This window comes from Chelon labrosus (genome assembly GCF_963514085.1).
Source record: "Chelon labrosus genome assembly, chromosome: 21".
NCBI classification, from domain to species: domain Eukaryota; kingdom Metazoa; phylum Chordata; class Actinopteri; order Mugiliformes; family Mugilidae; genus Chelon; species Chelon labrosus.
This window is the reverse complement of record NC_140354.1, coordinates 19,711,480-19,728,523: the sequence shown is the minus strand read 5'-3', so window position 1 is coordinate 19,728,523 and position 17,044 is coordinate 19,711,480. Positions and strand designations below refer to the sequence as shown.

Here is a 17,044-nt window from a genome sequence, read left to right as displayed (position 1 = left end):
CTGTCTCCATTAAACCTTTAATAACCAGACAAATTAATTAATAAAAATCCTTTAGATCACCAAGAAGAAAAAAAACAAACTTTATTACCCATTTTGGATATTTTCACCAGTGTTTATGCTTTTGCACGCTGCACAGTTCAAATGCACAGAACAGTGTCTCATTGGGGAATGTGATTGGGAGCCCCCTGGTGGTGGAGGAGGGAGGGTACAGCACGGCCGATAAGTTAGAGCAGCTATCACCTGCGCGAAAAAGTTTGGTGGCGAGGGATTTCATTTTCCTCCATTTGAACGACCACTGCCACCTGCTGGTTGGAAGATAACCTGGACGTCAGACTAACTTCCTGCTCAGAAACATTTGTGGGGGAAAGTTAGTCTGTCGTCTCTCCGCTGAGAACCGATTATGCTCCTGCAACGTTGTAAGACTGCATTTATTTCCCCCCTCCCCTCTGTCGCTTGAAACACTCCCCAAAATGGCGGAACACCAGGCCAGAGCTCCGTTTGCATAACTCAATACTTTTTAAGATCAACTAAAGATTTATTTAGTGAAAACCGTACTAAAGAAGTCCCGTTTTCTCTACTACGACGAACGAGTAACAGATGAGCTAAACTTTAAATAATGTCAGAACTGCAAAATAGGCACATATGGCGGGGAAAATACACGGCTCTGATGTTACAGTTAAGTTTTGTTCTTTACATCAGATTAGAAAGAGCGAGAGAAAAAACGTTAAAATAGTCCAGAAAAAAAAAAAGAAAAAGTGCACACAGTCGTCGTGAAAGATTAATCAGAAAATAACCAGACACCACAAAGAGTTGATTAATCATAAGCCTTGTTTTGTAAACTAAGATTTGTCTATGTGACGCGCGTCCCGTGTGGGCAGAGCATGCTGAGGGAGGACTGACGGTGGAGTCGAGATGTTCCTCGTTTAGAGCAAAGTGCACAGACCAGGAAAAGAATCGGAAGAAAGAACATCGTGATTGCCAAAAACAAAAAAGAGAAAGAAAAGCAGGAAAAACGGGTTTATGCCGAGTGTTGAGTTGGTCGGGAAACGAGGCCAGAGTCTGTCAAGCTTGTGTTTTTAAGTGCTATAGGTTCCCCCACTTCTCCGGGGGAGGAAACTGTTCTAGACTGCCGCTCTCGCTGTGCTCCTGGTCGCCCATGGTGAAGGTTAGTCTGTACTGCAGCTGCACTTTCTCCTGAGGGACGAGAGACAAGAGAAGGTTACAGTTCAGGAAAGAGTTAAGTCTCAGTGAGGTACAGCAGGGATTAGAGTTAGAGCAAAACTGGAACCTCTGCTGGGACGAACCGGTCCCAGCAGAGGTTCTAGTTTGGCCCAGTGGGATGAATGGCACAGCTCTGTCTGATTTCCAAAGTCTTAACATAACATAAGACATTAACTGTAATTCTTCAATACGGGCGCTGAAATCTCCCAGAAGAACTATGGCACAGGTGTCAAACATTGTGGGCCAAAAAGTTCCTCCTCCCATCTTCTACTTCTTGCTCCAGTTTTTCCTAGTTCCTCCTCCTAGTTCCTCCTCCCTTTCCTAGTTGCTCCTCCTCCTATTTTCCTAGTTCCACCTTCTAGTTCCTCCTCCTCTTGTTTTCCGTGTTCCTCCTACTAGTTCCTAGTTCCACCTTCTAGTTCCTCCTCCTCCTATTTTCTTAGTTTCTCGTTCCACCTTCTAGTTCCTCCTCCTATTTTCGTAGTTCCTCCTACTAGTTCCTAGTTCCACCTCCTCCTATTTTTCTAGTTCCTGGTTCCACCTTCTTGTTCCTCCTCCTCCTGTTTCCCTTTTCCTCCCACTAGTTCCTAGTTCCACCTTCTAGTTCCTCCTCCTCCTGTTTTCCTAGTTCCTCCGACTAGTTACTAGTTCCTAGTTCCACCTTCTAGTTCCTCCTCCTCACATTTTCCTAGTTCTTCGTTCCACCTTCTAGTTCCTCCTCCTCCTGTTTTCCTAGTTCCTCCTACTAGTTCCTAGTTCCACCTCCTCCTATTTTTCTAGTTCCTCGTTCCACCTTCTAGTTCCTCCTCCTCCTGTTTTCCTAGTTCCTCCTACTAGTTCCTAGTTCCACCTCCTCCTATTTTTCTAGTTCCTCGTTCCACCTTCTAGTTCCTCCTCCTCCTGTTTTCCTAGTTCCTCCGACTAGTTACTAGTTCCTAGTTCCACCTTCTAGTTCCTCCTCCTCACATTTTCCTAGTTCTTCGTTCCACCTTCTAGTTCCTCCTCCTCCTGTTTTCCTAGTTCCTCCTACTAGTTCCTAGTTCCACCTCCTCCTATTTTTCTAGTTCCTCGTTCCACCTTCTAGTTCCTCCTCCTCCTGTTTTCCTAGTTCCTCCTACTAGTTCCTAGTTCCACCTCCTCCTATTTTTCTAGTTCCTCGTTCCACCTTCTAGTTCCTCCTCCTCCTGTTTTCCTAGTTCCTCCTATTAGTTACTAGTTCCTAGTTTCTCCTACTAGTTCCACCTCCTCCCTTTCCAAGTTCCTCCTCCTGTAAGTTTTCTATACGGGCGTTGAAGTCTCCCAGAAGAACTATGGCACAGGTGTCAAACATATGGCTCGTGGGCCAAAAAGGGGCCCACTAGAGGGTCTAATCTGGCCCGCAGCATGAATTTGCAAAATGTGAAAATTACATAGAAGACTCCAGTCTTAAAATGACTGATATTCCCTAATTTGTCCACTGTTTTAGAAAGAGAAGTGGACAGAACACAACACTGAGACCAGGGACTAAACAAATTACACTTATTTTTCTTAATAATTTTCATTATTTAAAGGACAGTGTTCTTCTCTGATGGCTGTGGACACAATCATTCAACTGAGCCAGTTAAAAGTCTTGACCTACTTTGTTTGGGTTCGCTAACAGCAGGATCTGTGTGACAGCAGCAGGAGGGAGGATGGGGTTGAAAGCCGGCAGCTCTGTTCCTGACGGGGGCTGCAGCTTCACGGCCATAGACTGCACATGAAAGAAAACAGTAAATCAGCTGCAGTGGATCTCGTTTCATGAATCTAAGGTGGAGGGAAGTGTTTCAGACGCTGACCTGTGGAGCAGTAGTCTGGAAGTTTATGTTGGTGACGGGGACAGGGGCCGAGGACAGCATGGAGATGATCACCACCAGCACATCGGGTCGAGACGGAGGCGAGTCGCGAGCGAAGTGGAACAGAACCCGCAGACTGTGTCCGTCAAACACGGTTACAGGTAAGAGACTACCTGGAGGAGGAGGAGGAGGAGTGGACAGGGGTGCAGAGACGTTGGTGAGATCTTATCAGGCTTCAAGCTGAACACAAATAAACGTTACTTACTGGGCTTAATGGATTCTAGAGGTACAAAAACATCGGTGAGGGTAACTTCTGCAGGAGCAGCCTCCACGTGAGGAGGAGGAGGAGACGCATCCAGCAGCGTCGCTCCGAGGCCGGGCTGAGAGCTGGGGAGAGGTGGAATGGGGTGTGGGGCACTGTTGGCTCCAGACTTGCTCTGGAGGTCCCTCAGAGTCGGTTTGGACTGATGCTTGTCCCTTAGATACAGAAAGAATAGCCTTTAGTTCTTTATACGTCCTCCTCTTCCTCCTTTTTCTAGTTCCATCCCCTCATCATATTCCTAGTTCACCCTCCTCCAATTTTAAAGTGCTTTATTTTGTCATTATACAACAAAATTTTCCTAGTTCCTACTACTAGTTCCGAGTTCCACCTCCTCCTTTTCTTAGTTCCTCCTTCTAGTTCCTAGTTCCACCTCCTCCCTTTCCTAGTTCCCTTTCCTAGTTCCTAGTTCCAGCTTCTCCCTTTCCTATTTCCTCCTTCTAGTTCCTAGTTCCTCCTCCTCGTTTTTTCCCAGTTTCTCCTCTTTCTGTCTCCTCCTATTTTCCTAGTTCCTTCTTCTAGTTCCACCTCCTTCCTTTCCCAGTTCCTCCTTCTAGTTCCAGCTTCTCCCTTTCCTAGTTCCTCCTCCTTCTGTTTTTTTCCTAGTTCCTCCTCCTCGTTTTTTCCTAGTTTCTCCTCTTTCTATCTCCTCCTCCATCCTAGTTCCTCCTCCTAGTTCCACCTCCTCCCTTTCCTAGCTCCTCCTTCTAGTTCCTAGTTCCACCTCCACCCTTTGCCAGTTCCTCATCCTTCTGTTTTTTTTTCCTAGTTCCTCCTCCTCCTGTTTTTTTTCTAGACCCTCCTCCTAGTTCCTTATCCTTTTCCTAGTTCCTCCTCTTTCTATCTCCTTCTCCTTCTATCTCCTTTTCCCAGTTCCTCCTCCTCCTCTGTCTAGTTCTAGAGTATTTTGTAAAGTACCATTTGACCTGCAGACCCTCTGGAGGCAGAGACTGCTGCAGCAGCGTCTTCCCCAGCAGGTCCAGCTCGTCCAGGGCCGAGTTCCCCGGGGTGGAGCCGGACGACAGCGTCTGAGGGAGCGAAGCCGGGTCCGGACTCAGGAGGAGACTGGGTCCTGCTGGGTTGTCTGCGTCTGTGCTCTCAGAGGACTGGAAGCAGAAAAAGGTATGTGTGAGACCATGGGTAGGAATTTAAAACTCGTCCAGCGTGTTTGGCAAAGAAAGATCAGATCAGACACCTGGAAGGAGTCCCACGCTGTGGAGTCCTCAGGCTGTGACGCAGGGTTGGAGGTGTGTGTTCCTTCACTTAAACCTGCACAGAGAGCAACAGGAACTTTAGCTCCGGCATACATTTTATACATATATGACCCATCTAACTTAACTAGACCCCGTTCAGACCTTACATTAACATACGTCCTGGAGAATCTGATCAAAAGTAGAAGCTTCCAGGGTTCAGTTAATATCTGAGTTTTGTCTCTTCAGGGTGGAGATTAATAAATAAAGTATAAGTTAACATGTGTTTTTCAAAGACTTTACAGCTTGTTCCAAAATACGTAACATGGCCCCAAATCCCACCAGGTGTTAAACTAAACACAGGTACTTAAAGATGTCCACTTGTGATTGGATCGCCCGGCTCTTTAGTTAATGCGAGGTCTGAACGGGGCCTAGCTGGAAAACGAAAACAAGGCGTCCGACGTGCTGTTACCGAGTGACATGAGCTCGTCGTCAAGGAGACTAATCCCCATCTCCTGCGAGGGGCCGTCCGTCGGAGTGGGGAACTCTGGGAAGGATGGAGGCGACTGGGGTGACGTGTCCAGCCCCGAGAGGTCCAGCAGCGCCGTTCCTCCTCCTGTGAGAAACACGATTCAGGACGTCCAGCATGAGTAAAAACAGATTCCACAGTTAGTTCGTTTTCTCTGCGTTTGATGCTTCACCCACCGGTTTGTTTCTGTGAGTTTAACGTGTTGTTCCCGTTGACGATCTCTCCCTTCACCTGCTGCTTGTACTGGTTGATGACTTGAGTCAGGCTGTCGTTGGCCTGCAGGATCTCCGCTGTTTGAAAGATTTGCACTTTGTCAGTAAAGTTGCAAAGTAATCCTTGAGTTGTCGCGTTCAGAAAATGTGTCTACGGAGTCACAGCTAACAGACGTCGACCTGAATAACGGCACGGCTCTGTCTGATAAAACTAAAACGCTATAAATAGGTTGCGTATAAAAATAAGTCTCACCCAGAGCCTCGTCGTTGTCCTCCGTGTCACTTGCCAGTCTGAACAGCGTGGGCCTCATCTTCTCACAGCGCTGGTACAGATCCTGCAGCACAAAAACAGTCACGGTTTCAGCTTCAGCACACATACACACACACAGGTGAGCAGACAGATTAAAACAAAAAAAACAAATCACCTGCAACAGCTCAGCGTTGCTCTGATCGACCGCCGTGCTGTCGTAGTCCTGCAGCAGCTGAGTCAGCAGAGCGACGCTCTCGTTCACCTCCTGGATGGCGTTCACTCGCTTGGACACCTTCTCCGCTCGCCTCTGATCCTGAAGTACGCAAACTGCACGTTAACATACACAATAATCTAACAAAGAGCAGTTCCTATTACCGTTAAAATCCAAACAGTGAAACACAAAACCCCTCCAGGACATGCGATCAACTACTTCCTCGTTCAGTTCATGTTTTCTGTACGACTAAAACGTTCAAGTGCAGCTAAGGTGCATCGGGAAACGTGATTTATAAAAGGAGAAGGAAGGAGAAGACGTTTCACCTCTTGGACCATTTCCTTGATGAGTTTGTTGGCGGCCTTCAGGTCCTCCGGGTGCGAGCTGTTCAACAGGCGTGACAGCATCTGAGAAAACACGTAACACACAACAGGTTTATCCCAGCTCACATTTTCATTTGAATGATCGTTATCTTTTATTTTGACCTCACTTTTGACTTCTCCTCATCCTCGAAAATGGCGTTCTTGGGTCTGGGTGGAGGCAGGTTCAGTAGTTTGTCAGGTGGCAGCTCCGGGTCTTGTTTAATAATCCCTGATAGAAGACAAAGGGGTTAAATAACGGCTTCTAGCGATTAGTCGTTGGGTTTTAAATTCATCCGAGGGCTCTCACCTTGCTTCTTCAGCATCTGATAGGCGTCTGAGATCTTGGCCTCATCAGGCAGACCCAGAGTCCAGCTGTAGATCAACTCCAAAACCTTCTTTTTCACCGGCTCCGGGGACCGAGAGCCCAAGTACTGGAAGTTAAAATGACGACAAACACTTGAATGATTTACACACAACTGATAAAATACATAAATATGAACTAATTTGCTGCCAGTTCATTAGGTACACTAGGGAATTCATCCTAATCTAACAGTCCTGCTCTAAATCCTCCTCCGTGACTCTTCTAATGTTCAGCTGATGTGCAATATTTGTCGTGCGAGTGTCGATCTCAGCTGAGAGTGGCTTGTGCAATGTTTGGGAGAATGTGGTTGTACTGGAGCGCGTTGTGCTGGGGGCGGCAAGCGAGTGTTTACGCACACAGTCTGAAAGAATTCTTACCTTCGGGGAAACCACTTTGATTAGCTCATTGAGAAATCGGAACTTGCCCACTTCGCTGTGAAACCTTTTCCCGCAGTTTTTCATACAGGTCTCCAGAACCTGAAGTGTTGAAAGATTGCAAAATTTAAAAAAAAAAAACAGCAACAGAGGGATCCTAAAATGTTTACTGCTGAAGCCAGATTCTGATTCAGTTTAGATGTGGACTCTCACCAGCAGCGCCTGCATGGCCTCCCACTCTTGTGGAGACTGGATCTTGTGGGCCAGGAGCCTGGTGGCCAGCTGAGGTCTGCAACGCATCGGTAACGGGAGAGTGAGCAGATTCGAAAAATCCAATAAAGGCCAGAGAAGTTGTAAAATGCACTTCGGTAATTTGAAATCTAACAGAAAAACAGTCAGAAACTCAAGCAAAATAAGAAACGGTCTCCATCAAATAGCCTAAACCAGCTGGGACACGCTTGTTTCTCAAAGATTTATGACTTTTGAAGATGTTAACGTTTGCGTCACTGGTGTTTGAAATGATTTGCTTGTACGTCTGTCTTTAATTTAAGATCTAGACTGCATGAATCTGAAGATATGCACAACTAACTTGCAGATCGATGGCATTAATACCATTTACACATTTATTCTGAGCCTTTGCATCCCTTTTTGGGGTCCCCTGGAAACTCTTCCGTCCATTTGTGTTGCGAGTATTTGCAGGTTTTGTATTGCAGTACGTTGAGCTTTCTCAGGCACCGCAGCTACTTTCCAAGAAAAGGTGAATATTTCTGCAGAGCGGGTTAATGATCACCAGTCTGCAACATGTAGTCGATGATTACAACAGGATGCACGGCGCTGTCGTGGCCCGGCGGTCCGCTCTTACCCCTCCAGGTCGTTGTTGAGCTGGTCACAGAAGGCATGGATGCTGCTCCAGTCCGTGTCTCTGTTGAGCGGATTTGTGGCTTTATCTGAAAAAATGACGTCGGACAACAGAAGCGACGGACGTTAATCCAACTTCATTATGTTTAATAATTGAACAACACCCATAGCTTGTTCCCTATTATTAGGAAGGTCTTCTGGTTAGATGCCAAACTGCATTTATTGTGTATGCACCTGCACTACGTGCAATAACAATAAGGAAATCTAATCAAATCTAATTTAGAAACATTGAATTTAGTTGAAGTGAAGACTTGAAATGCTAAATTTTGTATAACAGCACAAATAATTGTCTTTCTAAATGAATTTCCTATATTTTATTGGGTTAAATAGAATGTAAACATCACCACCTGTCCATTTTATTAGGTACACTCATCTAAATATAACACTGCCTTTCTGTATCAATGAAGTACAGCCTCCAAATTAACCATTAACATACCTCCACTGCATTTTAATATGAAATTATAAACTTAACTCAGTGTTTTCTGTCATTTCTGTGCTCTTGCTTACTCATAGCTAGCTGCGGCTAATGAACTAGCAACTGTCTTGGTGGTTATTTTCTCTTTTAAGGCAAAACAATTCAAGGTTAGCATTAATATTCATGCACAAACTGTTTATTTTCAATGATCCAAGCATGGTAAAGCAAAAATAATGCAGCAAAAAAATGTAATGTATGTGTTATAATGAATATATAATGAGTAACGTGGGATTAATTAACCACACCACACAGGGCAGGCGCTAACAACTGTAGCTAGCCTGCTGTCGGTGGTCGCTCTGTCACAGTCTAGATCTTTCTATCGAGGTCACGGGTTTGTCATAATTAACATTTAAGCTAAGACACTAAAAATAAATGGTGCCTGCGTGATGCTGAAGCTCACAGCTCCGCCTGAGCTATCGAGCCGTGGAGCTAAAGCAACGCCTGGCTGTGTGTTGACAGCTGGCAGGTGTAGCCCTGGAGCTAAGGGTTAGCATCCTGGATGTGACGGCAGGCTCTTGAGCCGACTCCCCCCCCCGTCTCTCCCTCCCTCCCACTCCACCCCCGAGGCAAGCGTAGCAGCGGTGAGCTGTCATCTCACCCACGACAGCTCAAGGATATTATTTTGCCAATATCCGAGTCTCTGGACATCACTGGCTCAGAGAAATAAGTTTAAAAACACTCACTGATACGAGACTCCAAACTCTCCGCATCGGGCGGCGCAGCCATCGCTACGAGATTTATGAGGCGCTTTCGGTCTCGCGAGAGCAGCGCAGGCAACACGTAGAGAAAAACATAGCACTAGAGTGTATAGATCAGACAGTTAGATTTGCGACTTAAAAACATGAATTAATGCGCTGTAAATAAATCATTTAGTCAGTTTGTGTGTCTTAAATATTTTAAAAACTGTATAAAATTGAGAGAACTTCTTGTTAAACAGAAAACGATTGCGTAAAAAAATCTATAATGTAAAATATCGTTGAATTTTAAACAACGTCCTCCCCACAGCTGTTATAACAGTCGTCAAGATTAATTATAATTTTTTTTAGCTTTATATACAAAATAAATCAAGAAAACATACTCGAATATTTGATTTTATTCTCTCAAAATAGATTTTTAACCTAAACTAAATACTAATAACCATTCTAGGAAGCCAATTTCTATGCTCACACATCATCACTGGGTAAACAGGACCATACCGGAAATTGCATTCCTTCACAATTAAAGCACGCGATTTCGTTGATACATATTTATAGAAATTCTGCTAAAAAAAAATTGTATTAGAGACAAAGTACAAGTACTGAAGTTTTGCCAATAAACGTGTATCGTCTCTTTGTATATTTAGCATATTAATTTTACGTATTTTCTATGCATCTGTGTTTCTCTTAACTTGATTTGACCGGAAGTAGTTTTAAAACAATGGTGTACTTCACAGATGAAAATAAAAAAAAAAACGAAATCTTGCTGAAATCTTTTGTGAATCATTACAGAATTACACCGCAGCATAAAACCTGATATTTTATCCAAAAATAAATATGATTTCATTGATGAAAAGTGTGAAGAAGTGGAGAAAGGATTGTTTCAGTGAAGATGGGGGCTGCACTTAAACTAGATATATAACAAATAAATAAATAATCATATTAACTGTAACGTTGTGACTGGCCCCAGTCTGCAGCCGAGAAATAAACCAGTAACCAGAAACCTTCCCTTCCTAATTATAGAGGAGCAGCGGCTCTGCGTCTCCCTCCAGCGGCAGCTATTGCGCAAAGTGGAGCACGACAAGTAGAACGAGTAACGAACACCTCTTCTAACGGATCAGCCGCAAGCCTGTGCAGCTCTGCGGTTAGTTGGACCTACAGTTTATGCGCTGAAGAGCTTTCGTGGTGGAAAAAGTGACATGCGAGTGAGAGGAACCGTCTGACTCTTCTGTGGCTACAAACAGCCAGACAATGTGAAGTCTCTCTGCGTGCGTGTTTTTTTTTGTTTTTTTTTTAATCAGCAACACAAAGGTGGTAAACACAACTTCCTTCCTTCCTTCCTGCTGCCGCTGCTGCTGCTGATACTTCACACGTTTGGTCGCAGGTATTTCGCAAAGAATGTTTTGCACGGCGGTGAGATGCTCGTTTCCTGTTTCCTCCAAACCTGCCCAGCTCCGTTGGGCATCTAACTTGTGAACGTGCCATGATCACGTCCCGTCGCGAGAGATGGCATCGCCTCGGGTCCTGCAGGAGTGGTGCCGTGTCACATGCGCCGGTTACCCCGTTGTGGAGATAAAGAACATGTCCACCTCGTTCAGAGACGGACTGGCTTTTTGCGCCATAATCCACAAACACCGACCTGACTTGATGTAAGTAGACAGTCCCGCGTTTTGCAGATATCATCAGCCAGTTTGATGTATGAGTGATCTGCTGCATGCTTTGGACTGTTCCAACACTGTATACAGACTTTATTTTTGTATTCTGGCTAATCTGATGGGACTAATCTGCTTAATCTCTCTCCTTAACCTTTTCTTGGCCAGGTTTAAGGTTTGTTTTACCTCTGTCATCTCTAATAGCATCCTGCTGCTTGTCTGTGTTGTCTCTGGGTAACACGATTTACCATTAAGCAACCATTTGTTGATGAGTCCGTCAGTTAATTCATCAATCTCTCTTTCTTCACATTGCTCCAGAGATTTCAGTTCCCTCTGCAAAGATAATGTTTATCAAAATAACAAGCTGGTGAGTCATTCCAGTCCACGTTTGCATGTCTCTCACAGCTAAATCACCGTGAAACAGTCATTCGACTTGATTTTCTGTTCATGTTTTGTTCTGGCTGTGCAGGCTTTTGAAGTTGCAGAAACGAAACTGGGGATCTCTGCACTGCTGGACCCGAGGGACATGGCTTCCTCCAAGGTGCCTGACTGCTTAGGCGTCCTCACCTACCTTTCTCAATACTACTACGTCTTCAACGGGAAGTCTTGTGGTGCGTTGAGTGTAACATGTCTTTTCTGTTTGATCACACACTGACACGTCTTGTTTTCTTGCACCAAAACATGAGCAGCAGATCTTTTAACTCCTGCAAATTGAGATGTGGAGCCTCCGTGGATTGGAGCATCCCACAGATGCTCAATTGGACTGATATCTGGGAAATTTAGAGGCTAAGGCAACACATTGAACTTGTTGTTGTTGTTGTTCCTCAAGCAATTTCTAAACCATTTCTGCTTTGTGACAAGCCACATTACCCTGCGCTGATTTTGAAATTATGTTTACTGTATATGCAAAATTTCCAAGAGCAATACAAATTAAGAAATCCACAATTCTGTCTCATGCAGGGGTCGCATTAACCAAAATTTTTCCGTCATTGACCGTTTTTTTTAAAAAGGCCATCTGTCATTTTGACAGATTGCAGTTCACACCCCTGACCACTTGGTGGTGAGTGACGTTATTAATTGGCTCTTGTCTCTAATCGCAGTTTGTGTTCCAAACATTGCGGAACTTTTGTCAGTGCACGATTTCCTGGTACACCGATTACACATGTACAGTATATATGTCTATGCGGCTAACGGCTACCAAAATGGAGGAATTGGATAAAAGCACGTTGCTAGGACTGATGGATGGCAAACTATTTTATTTTTTTATTTTTTTATTTTTTTTACCATTTAAAGTCAGTACTGTTCTGAAAAAGTACTTTAAGTTAACGAAAATTGAATGAAATTTAAATGCTATTGAATATGGGATTCTTATGACCCTGTCAGTCAAAATGACAGACGTCGAAAAAGTCTAGCGCAACCTCTGGTCTCATGCAAGAAAGTAAGACTTGTTTTTGTTTGCTTCTCATCTACGTAGGTAGCGGGTCCCCTTTTTTTTGCAGTCTGCAACCTCACCACTAGATGTCACTAGTTCCTACACACAGGTCCTTTAAAGGTTGGAAATCGCCAGAAGAGTTTTATACATTTTGAAAATACGTATACGCAAAATGTCCAAATGGGATGCAAATTAAGAAAAAGGTTTTTAAAAATCGAAATATATTCGTTTTTGTGTTGAACCAGCCCCAAGCACAGGTTATGCTGCACACCCACAGAAGTGTTTACTTGGTTGCAGTCTGCAATATCAGCACCAGATGGCGTTAAATCCAACACACAGATGCTTTAAACAGAAATGTAAAGCTGAAGCACGATGTAGAGCATGGACAAAAAGGAGATATGCCTCCTTAAAGCCCTTTCATAAAATAATTGATATTTTCATTGCGACCAGAAGCCCCTACAGAGTCGGAGTGGAGCTAACTTTTATGGAACGCTAAGTTAGATGTCTAGGTAGCAGGTAAACCTTAGATGCACCTGAATTAACATGGCTAATGATGAAAAAACGGCTAATCGACAACTTTGCTACCGCAGCAAAACCTAAAGCTGCCTCATTTTTCCTGCGTTTGACGTCGTCTTTGTTGAGAAATATAAAAATCAGTGTCACTCAATCCCACGTTCATAATGGTGCATGTCTTTACTCGCATTTATATTTCAAGCAGACATTTTTTGTGTTGTTTAAAGTCCTTTTTTTATTTTTAATCTTAAAGTCCACATTTACCAAGTTGCGCCACATTTGCATGGCTTCTCTTGACTTTGCAGCAGGTCCTGCCAGATTGTGGTCATCACACGTCGCCGTCAGCAACATCACGCACAGCGAAACCTCTGGTGCTGCGAAGCCCCCGAAGGTAACGACTCACAACCTGTTTCCCTCTCGCCGTAGCTGCTGCAACTTCTCCGCCGCTAATCCTCTGAGCTCCCGGTTCCTCTTCTCTTTTCAGACCTCGACGCATATGGAAACCAGCATTGGGGAATGTTTTTCCAACACGAGGCAGAGGACGGTGTGCAACTTGTGTTTCAAGCCCGTCCACCTGATACAGAGGCATTTCGTTGATGGGAAGGTGTACCATCGTAACTGTTTCAGGTAATAACAGCTTGTTTCTGTTTCCAGGTAACAACTCTGCATGTGGTTGATGGCCGTTAGGGGACCATTTTGATTATGATTAAACATTTGATTATACAATTTTATCTCTCAATGACGCCTTTACATGTTTAATGTCTTTCAGGTGCAGATTGTGCCACAGCACTCTTTTACCTGAGTCTTATACAGGGGGAAGTGAGACCGGTTCCCTGGTCTGCACTTTCCATACCACAGACAATAAAAGTACATGTGTCGAACCCAATCAGCAACTCGGTTCCGCTGGTAATGGGCCCAGGTGTAAGTTTCAGGCAGGTGTTTATTCTCTGGGTGGATTAGCCATCCCCAGCGTCCCTCATTACACTAAGACAACAGAGACACAAGACAGACTGGTTTGTAAAACCTCAGAAACAGATGGGACGGAACGGGAGGAGAGGAGCAGGGAGCTTAAGGACGACGAGAACTCACCTGTCGGACCTCCTGGTCCTCGACCACCCAGACTTAAAGACACGGAAGAAGCGGAAAAAGATAAACCTGAACAGAAAGAAAAGCCGGACGCGACAAAGACTGTTTCGCCGACTCGTCCCGTTCCAGCCCCCAGGAGGATAGACTGTGCCGGCCCGGTTCCTGCACCCAGGACCAAATCAGCTCAGGTGATGAACGGCTCGAAGGCTACAGGTAAATATGCACAATGTTGTTTTATTGCTGTAATCTTTGTACACTGTGTTCTGTCATTGGAGTATAAATGACAAATAAAGCTAAACAGGTTTTGCTCTTTGCAGCCGATTCATCCCAGCATAATAAATCCCCACCCTCCCCGTCGCATGTGTAAGTACATAAACGGCTCTGATATCGCCTCAGGCACAAACTACCTCTCTGCTTTGTTTGTTCTGAAATATAAAACGTGTCTCCACATGTTTTCTTGTTCTCTATTCACTTTACATACTTTATTAAAGGTCCATGAGGGTTTAGAGATATGTTTGCAGAAACATACGATAATATTGCAATCTGCAACCTCACCACTAGATGTCACTTATTCCTACACACTGGTCCTTTAAATGTTGGAAACCACCAGAAGAGTTTTGTAAAGCGTTTATAAAAAATCCAAGAAGAACAAATAAGAAAGTTTATATGTTGGAAAATCTCAGAGTTTTGCAGTTTGCTATCACAATATTAAATTAGCTGCACAAATTGTTACAGACTTCTCGGCAACATCAAACCTCTAAAAACATCGTCCTTGTCTTTCTTTGTAGCACCAGCCCTAAAGTGAAAATCAACCATCCGTGGATGAACCTCGTACATTCTGGACCCTGGTCACAGCTGCCTCCAGCTCCTCCCCCATTAGCTACTGCTCGATCCAAACAAGTCCAAGTACGGCAGTCGTGGTGCAAGCCCAGACCGCCTCCTCCCAATCCGTTTGACGAGGAGGAGGAGGACACTGAGGGCAAGGCTGCAAAACCGAGGTCTACAAACCAAACGGAGCCCCCGGTGAAAGCCGTCCGTTCAGAGGATGGTTTTAAAGGCAGCGGTGAAGTTGCAGCGCTCGAGACAGGGAAGGGGACCATTGAAGTTTCTGGCGACGCGAGACAAAGTCCAAATCAGAGTCGCATGTTTCCCAGAAGTCTTTCTGTGCCAGCCATGACGTCTGACCACAGTCGCACTCCATGTCAGAGTGAGGTATGACCACAGATCAGATCAGGGCTCAATGTGAGCGTTTTATCTGCAGCACGGCCCCTGACACGCGTTCATGTCTTATTTTATGTCCATTTTGTAGTCGTCCAGCAAAGAAACTCAAGTCAGTCAAAAACCAACGCTGACCAAATCAAAGACATTTCAGGACGTCTCATCCAGTCGGCCTCCTGCCCCTGGTCACGGCTTCCCACTCGTCAAGAGAAGGGTACGGCGTTCATCTTTAACCTTAATATTTGTGGAAATTTTCATTACAGTTCATTGCAAATTGTTCCGTTGTAAATTGAGTTTTCTTGCTTTTTATCTTATATGTTGCTTGACAGGTGCAGACCGACCAGTGTGTCTCCACAGAAGACCTGCAGGTGCAGATGAGAGAGCTGCATGAAAAAATGGATGCACTGGAACTGAAGGGAGTCGAGCTGGAGAGGAATCTGAGAGACTGCGAGAACGGTATGTCTGATGTTTTCTATTATTTCTGGATAAAAAAAAATAAATAAAAAAAGATTTATTGGCACCAGATGACTGGTAGTATGAGCGCAGGGTTGTTGCCCACATTTCAAAGCAACTCTTTCTGTTTTCAGATAAAGAGGAAGAGCAAATGCTGATGGAGTGGTTCTCTCTAATCCACGAGCGTTACGTTCTGTCACGCAGAGACACGGAGCTGGTTTATCTGTGAGTAGACGAGGCGAAGGTTTTGCTCTGACATGATCTGTCCTGCAAAGAATTTTATCTATTTGTTTGATGCTCGGCTGTCGTTTCCCAGGACAAAGCAGCAGAAGTTAGACGACAGACAGGCAGACGTGGAGTACGAGCTCCGGTGTCTCCTCAATAAACCCGGTCAGTGTGCATCTGTTTGTGACTTTTGTCGGCAAAGCTTGTGAATGTGTTGTGTTGTTTTCTCAAATTTCATTCACCGTCGTCTCCAGAGAGCGAGTGGAGTCCAGAGGATCAAGGACGGGAGAAGGAGATGATGAAGGAGCTGGTCACCATCATCGAACAGAGGAACCAGATCATCAGCAGCTTGGATCAGGACAGACAGAGGTGGACAAGGAAAAAGAAAAACATCCATAAATTATCCAAAAATCCATGTATTGATTGTTGTGAAATAGAAATAAAATGTGTTTTCTGTGTTTTTTCTTGTTAGGGAAAGGGAAGAAGATAAGCTCTGGGAGGACACGTCGAAAGACAAAGGTGAGAAAATGACTTTTTAATTCTTTAATCCCAACTTTAATTGCATTCGAGTCTTAATCTTCTGTCTGGTACCTGTGTGTCCTCTCCTCAGACTTCCAGAGGGAAGGACTGAAGGAGCTGAAGAAGTCAAAGGGGAAGTTCAAACCCTCGAAAGTTTTTAAAATGATGAACCACAAAGCGGAGAGCAGCAAAGACTCCATGCACAAAAAAAGCTGAAGGGCGGTCGTTTCTGCGGAACGTGTCGCAGACAAGAAACTCAACTGGAGCTGGTGGGAGGATTGATCATCATATCAAATATGTGTTAATGCTAGTTTCTGCAAATGATTCAGTATGCATTCTATCTGTCTCTGTACTGTCTGCTGCGTAGAATAGATATTTATGTGTTTTTTTGTCTTTTATTACATACTTATATTAGATGAAGTATGCAATGAATGTCTGTTTGATATGTTTTATGTCTCGTCTGTGAAGAAAAATTGTACCGTTTATAATTAAAAGGCTATTTCAAACTTTTTTCGGAGGTGCTAGTCCAAAAACGTTATTTGAATTGAGTGGCCCAAACGTGGGATGCAGTAACTGCATACGTGGGATGCAATAACTGCATCCCACGTTTGAGTTACTCAAAAATGCAATATTTTTGTGGAATTGTGCATCATGATTTGTGGTTTATTCGTTTCTTATTTGGAGATATTTCTAATAATTTTATGCTTGAAACGTCCTGTATTGAACCATGACAAACTCTTTTTAAAAAGTTTTATAATGGCAACCTTACAAAGTCGAGATAAACTAAATAGTATTAAATGCACCCGATATATATACTTGAGGATTTAGGTTTGTGTTCTGACCCAAACATTTTAGAGTTATAAAGGAAATTACGACATAAAATACCAGAAATTTGTGTTCAAGTGTAAGTAAAAAGGGGACAGAAATACGAACAAAGCGTCTCCTCAAAACTAAACACCACAATAAAGCAGACGGATAAAATTCCACTTGTTTTAAAATCGATTCTCAAAGTGCTGTG

At 44.1% G+C, this 17,044-nt stretch overlaps 2 protein-coding genes across 5 annotated transcripts; one reads left to right on the top strand and one right to left on the bottom strand.

Moving 5' to 3' along the window:
• Positions 1 to 64: 64 nt before the first annotated feature.
• Positions 65 to 8,969, bottom strand: LOC311506512 (ADP-ribosylation factor-binding protein GGA1-like). The gene is made up of 17 exons (XM_084570498.1): positions 8,917 to 8,969; positions 7,703 to 7,787; positions 7,054 to 7,129; positions 6,844 to 6,942; positions 6,413 to 6,536; positions 6,234 to 6,334; positions 6,070 to 6,150; positions 5,708 to 5,845; positions 5,536 to 5,617; positions 5,247 to 5,360; positions 5,014 to 5,157; positions 4,547 to 4,620; positions 4,270 to 4,457; positions 3,298 to 3,509; positions 3,036 to 3,205; positions 2,840 to 2,950; positions 65 to 1,194 (listed from the first exon to the last, which is right to left on the bottom strand). Exons 1-17 carry the CDS (start codon positions 8,957 to 8,959, stop codon positions 1,084 to 1,086), a joined length of 1,953 nt encoding a protein of 650 aa, XP_084426624.1. The 5' UTR covers positions 8,960 to 8,969; the 3' UTR covers positions 65 to 1,083.
• Positions 8,970 to 9,879: 910 nt separating this feature from the next.
• On the top strand, positions 9,880 to 17,018 carry LOC311506509 (MICAL-like protein 1). 4 transcript variants are annotated; one of them, XM_084570492.1, is made up of 15 exons: positions 9,880 to 10,239; positions 10,313 to 10,577; positions 10,899 to 10,947; positions 11,050 to 11,191; positions 12,831 to 13,152; positions 13,295 to 13,824; positions 13,929 to 13,974; positions 14,400 to 14,823; positions 14,921 to 15,043; positions 15,159 to 15,285; positions 15,417 to 15,507; positions 15,599 to 15,672; positions 15,762 to 15,876; positions 15,980 to 16,026; positions 16,118 to 17,018. In XM_084570492.1, exons 2-15 carry the CDS (start codon positions 10,435 to 10,437, stop codon positions 16,240 to 16,242), a joined length of 2,358 nt encoding a protein of 785 aa, XP_084426618.1. In that variant the 5' UTR covers positions 9,880 to 10,239; positions 10,313 to 10,434; the 3' UTR covers positions 16,243 to 17,018. The 4 variants fall into 4 exon arrangements, with proteins under 4 accessions (XP_084426618.1, XP_084426620.1, XP_084426619.1 ...); XM_084570494.1 differs by having other exon boundaries at positions 9,880 to 10,577; positions 12,831 to 12,916; positions 13,010 to 13,152; XM_084570493.1 differs by having other exon boundaries at positions 9,880 to 10,577; positions 12,834 to 13,152.
• Positions 17,019 to 17,044: the final 26 nt, after the last annotated feature.

Excerpts from the sequence above, each read along its gene's own strand:
- LOC311506512 (XM_084570498.1), bottom strand. The coding sequence starts at position 8,959 with ATGGCTGCGCCGCCCGATGCGGAGAGTTTGGAGTCTCGTATCA. Across the intron at positions 7,788-8,916 it reads GAGTTTGGAGTCTCGTATCA|ATAAAGCCACAAATCCGCTC; the intron begins GTGAGTGTTTTT and ends TCATTTTTTCAG. Across the intron at positions 6,151-6,233 it reads AGGATGAGGAGAAGTCAAAA|ATGCTGTCACGCCTGTTGAA; the intron begins GTGAGGTCAAAA and ends GTGTTTTCTCAG.
- LOC311506509 (XM_084570492.1), top strand. The coding sequence starts at position 10,435 with ATGGCATCGCCTCGGGTCCTGCAGGAGTGGTGCCGTGTCACATGCGCC. Across the intron at positions 10,948-11,049 it reads TTTATCAAAATAACAAGCTG|GCTTTTGAAGTTGCAGAAAC; the intron begins GTGAGTCATTCC and ends CTGGCTGTGCAG. Across the intron at positions 15,673-15,761 it reads GTGTCTCCTCAATAAACCCG|AGAGCGAGTGGAGTCCAGAG; the intron begins GTCAGTGTGCAT and ends CGTCGTCTCCAG.